Genomic DNA, 3364 nt, shown 5'->3' with positions numbered 1-3364 from the left:
CCTCGTACGTACGTAGCCCCCACAAATAGGAGCACATAATCAAATATTTCACCTATGGGGACAATTCCCTCTTACAAGGTTAGAAAGGAGACTCACCTCGCTCCGAAATTCCATAAACGGCCTCCAAGCCTTCCCGACGATTCGAATCGTTGCAAAATGCTCCGAAACTAGCCAAATAACGGCAAACTAATGAGAATATACTCAAATACTTGTTAACAATTCAAATTATACAAATTCCCAACTCCGCTTAGTGAAATGACCAAAATGCCCTCGGGCCCATGTGCCCGAATTCCGAAATTTCTCGAAGATATACTCTACCCATAGCTTCACTAGCTCAAATATATAATTTACTCCTAATTCCATGCTCAAATTCCTGGTAAAATCCAATTTATCAAGTTTCTAGGTTTTCTTCCAAAAATCCCAATTTTCCCACAATTTTCATGTCTAATTCCATGATATAATCTTGTATTTAACTTGGAAATGAGTAGGAGTAACTTACCTTAACATAGATGACGAAATCCCTTCTTGAAGCTCTCCAAAAATCGTCCATGCTTTGAAGAAATGAAGAAAAATGAGCTAAACCCGCTAAAATATCATTCTGCCCAGGTATTTACTCAGCGCGATCGCGGAAAATGCTTCGCGATTGCGGAGAACAATTTTTCCAACCCAAAATTTACTCTGCGCGATCGCGGAAAGAGCTTCGCGATCGCGGAGAACAATTTCCCAGCCTTCCGGACAGCCTCTAGTAGAATAGTCATAACTCTTTGCACATAACTCCAAATGACAAATGGTTAAATGTTCTGAAAACTAGATTCAAAGATATACAACTTTCATGTGTTGATCATTTCCCAATTTCTTATATATTTCTAGATATAATCTGTCAAAGTCAGCCCATGTGTAACACAACTTTCTTTTTCATCTTCCCAGATACCCTGTAGTGTAACAGCTATATCTCTTTGTACACAAATCCAAATCATGAATGGTTTACTTTTCTAGAAACTAGACACAAAGGGATACAACTTTTATTTTTACATCATCTCAAAATTCCTTATAGATTGTGAGATATGAGCCTCCGAAGTCGAGTCAGTGCAGCAGAATATTTACTCTACGCGATCGCGAAAGGCTTTCCGCGATCGCGATTCACTGGCCTATTTCTCACATTTTACTCAACGCGATCGCGACCAATTCCCCGCGATCGCATAGAACACTGTTGTAGCCAAAAACCAGCAGTTATAAATGGCCTAGAAATGGTCCGAAACCACCCCGAAACTCACCCGAGCCCCTCGGGACCCCGTCCGAACGTGCCAACAAATCTGGAAACATATAACGGAGTTACTCGAGGCTTCAAATAACATCAAACAATGTCGAAATCACGAATCGCGCCAAAATTCATCTTTATGAACTTTGAAATTTCTAACTTTCACATCCGATGTCGAAACCTATCAAATCTCATTCGATTGACCCCAAATTTTGCAGGCAAGTCATATTCGACATTACGGACCTGCTCCAACTTCCGGAATCGCATTCCGACCCTGATATCAAAAAGTCTACTTCCGGTCAAACTTCTCAAAAACCTTCATCTATTTTTAGCCAATTAGCTCCAAGATGACCTACGGACCTCCGAATTCACTCCCGATCGGGCTCCCAACTTCAGAATCACCATGCGGAGCTACTCCCAGTCTCGGAATCCCAAACGGACATCGGTAACATTGAAATGCACTTCAAGCAAAACTTATGAAATTTCTTCCAAATGCCAACTTCCACAATAGGTACCAAAACGCTCCCGGGTCATCCAAAACCCGATCCGGGCATACGCTTAAGTCCAAAATCATCATACGAACCTGCTGGAATCTTCAGATCCCGATTCGGAGGTCGTTTACTCAAAATTCCAATCCTAGTTGATTCCTTCAACTTTAAGCTTCCGAAATGAGAATTCTCTTTCCAAATCAACTCCGAACTTCCCGGAATTTAATTCCGACCATGCGTACAAGTCATAATACCTGAAATGAAGCTGCTCATGGCCTCAGACTGCTGAACGACGTGCTAGGGCTCAAAATGACCGGTCGGGTCGTTACAGTAATCTTTTCCAATTGTTTCTAAACTGTCCTTTCCTATGCAATTGAATGGTAATCTCTCTTAGTCTTGAGATACATTCCTGCTACTGTTCTTGAAATCTTCTAGCATTGCGTTCACTCCTGACATAATAAACAGTAGCAGCTAATAGCCATCCTAGTACCTCTGCATGAGCTTTGCTGTTGCATTGTTTGGTCGTTAGTCTCGCAATCTCCTCCTCCCAGGTCCCTGCTTGCTTGCTTTCTCCTGTCCAACGTAAGAAGGAGCTCCACATCTGTCTGGAATAATCACATTCGAAGAACAAATGAGTATGAGTTTCTTCAACATCAGCTCTGCATAATACATAGTTCATAGGAACTTGTATTCCCCATTTAGCCATTCTGTCTGCTGTACTGAGTCTCTTTTAAAGTGCAAGCCAAAGTATAAATTGATACCTTGGTACAGAACATGGGATCATGTTGAGGTTTTTCCATATAGCTCTAGGATATTGAGGAAGTAAGTATTTATATGCCTTCTTGATCATGAACTTCCCAGCATGAGTGCGTTGTTGTAATTCTCCACACAAATCATTGCTCCCATACCATTTCCTTGCATCAAAGATTTTCCTAACAAGCCAACATGCTTGCTTAGGTGTCTCCATAGTACTGATGCTTCTACCCTTAATATAGAAACTGTGGATCCATTGAACCCAGAGGGTATCTTTCTTTGCTGTGATAGCCCAAAGCAATTTTGATATGGCTGCTTTATTCCATGTTTGAAATTCGATTATGTTCAAGCCCCCTGCTGATTTTGGCATACATAATCTCTCCCATGCGACAAGTGCTCTTCTTGACGTTGCACATTGTCCAGTCCACAAGAATGTTCTACAGGCACTTGTTATTAACTGCAGCACCTTCTTTGGTATCAGGAAAATCTGCGACCAATATGTTTGGATCTCAAACAGTACACTCTTAATAAGCTACACTCTGCCACTATATGACAGAAATTTGGTAGTCCAACATTTGATCCTTGCAATCATTCTTTCCACCAGAGGCATACATTGTTGAACTGTTTTTTTTTTAAGATAAGGGGACACCGAGGTATTTGAAAGGAATCTCTCCCATTGCAAAGTGCATTTCATCATAGATTTGGTTCTGCAACTGTTGATCCACCCCTGTTATATATAGAGAACTTTTTTCCATATTTGCTTTGAGGACTGAGACTACAGAGAAGTGTTCAAATGCCTTCATCATCAACTGAATAGATAATCTCTCAGCCCTGCAGCACATTATTAAGTCATCTGCAAAACAAA

The 3364-nt window shown here is 41.0% G+C and overlaps 1 protein-coding gene across 1 annotated transcript; it reads right to left on the bottom strand.

Moving 5' to 3' along the window:
• Nucleotides 1–2158: 2158 nt before the first annotated feature.
• Nucleotides 2159–3113, bottom strand: LOC109205322. The gene is made up of 3 exons (XM_019368030.1): nucleotides 3054–3113; nucleotides 2508–2986; nucleotides 2159–2405 (listed from the first exon to the last, which is right to left on the bottom strand). Exons 1-3 carry the CDS (start codon nucleotides 3111–3113, stop codon nucleotides 2159–2161), a joined length of 786 nt encoding a protein of 261 aa, XP_019223575.1.
• Nucleotides 3114–3364: the final 251 nt, after the last annotated feature.

The sequence above is a fragment of the Nicotiana attenuata genome, unplaced genomic scaffold (genome assembly GCF_001879085.1).
Source record: "Nicotiana attenuata strain UT unplaced genomic scaffold, NIATTr2, whole genome shotgun sequence".
NCBI classification, from domain to species: domain Eukaryota; kingdom Viridiplantae; phylum Streptophyta; class Magnoliopsida; order Solanales; family Solanaceae; genus Nicotiana; species Nicotiana attenuata.
This window is presented reverse-complemented; position numbering and strand designations above follow the sequence as displayed.

Coding starts and splice junctions, on each gene's coding strand:
- LOC109205322 (XM_019368030.1), bottom strand. CDS start 3,113: ATGTATGCCTCTGGTGGAAAGAATGATTGCAAGGATCAAATGTTGGAC. Junction 2,987..3,053: donor TGTTGGACTACCAAATTTCT/GTCATATAGTGG, acceptor TATTGGTCGCAG/ATTTTCCTGATACCAAAGAA. Junction 2,406..2,507: donor ATCCCATGTTCTGTACCAAG/GTATCAATTTAT, acceptor TGTATTATGCAG/AGCTGATGTTGAAGAAACTC.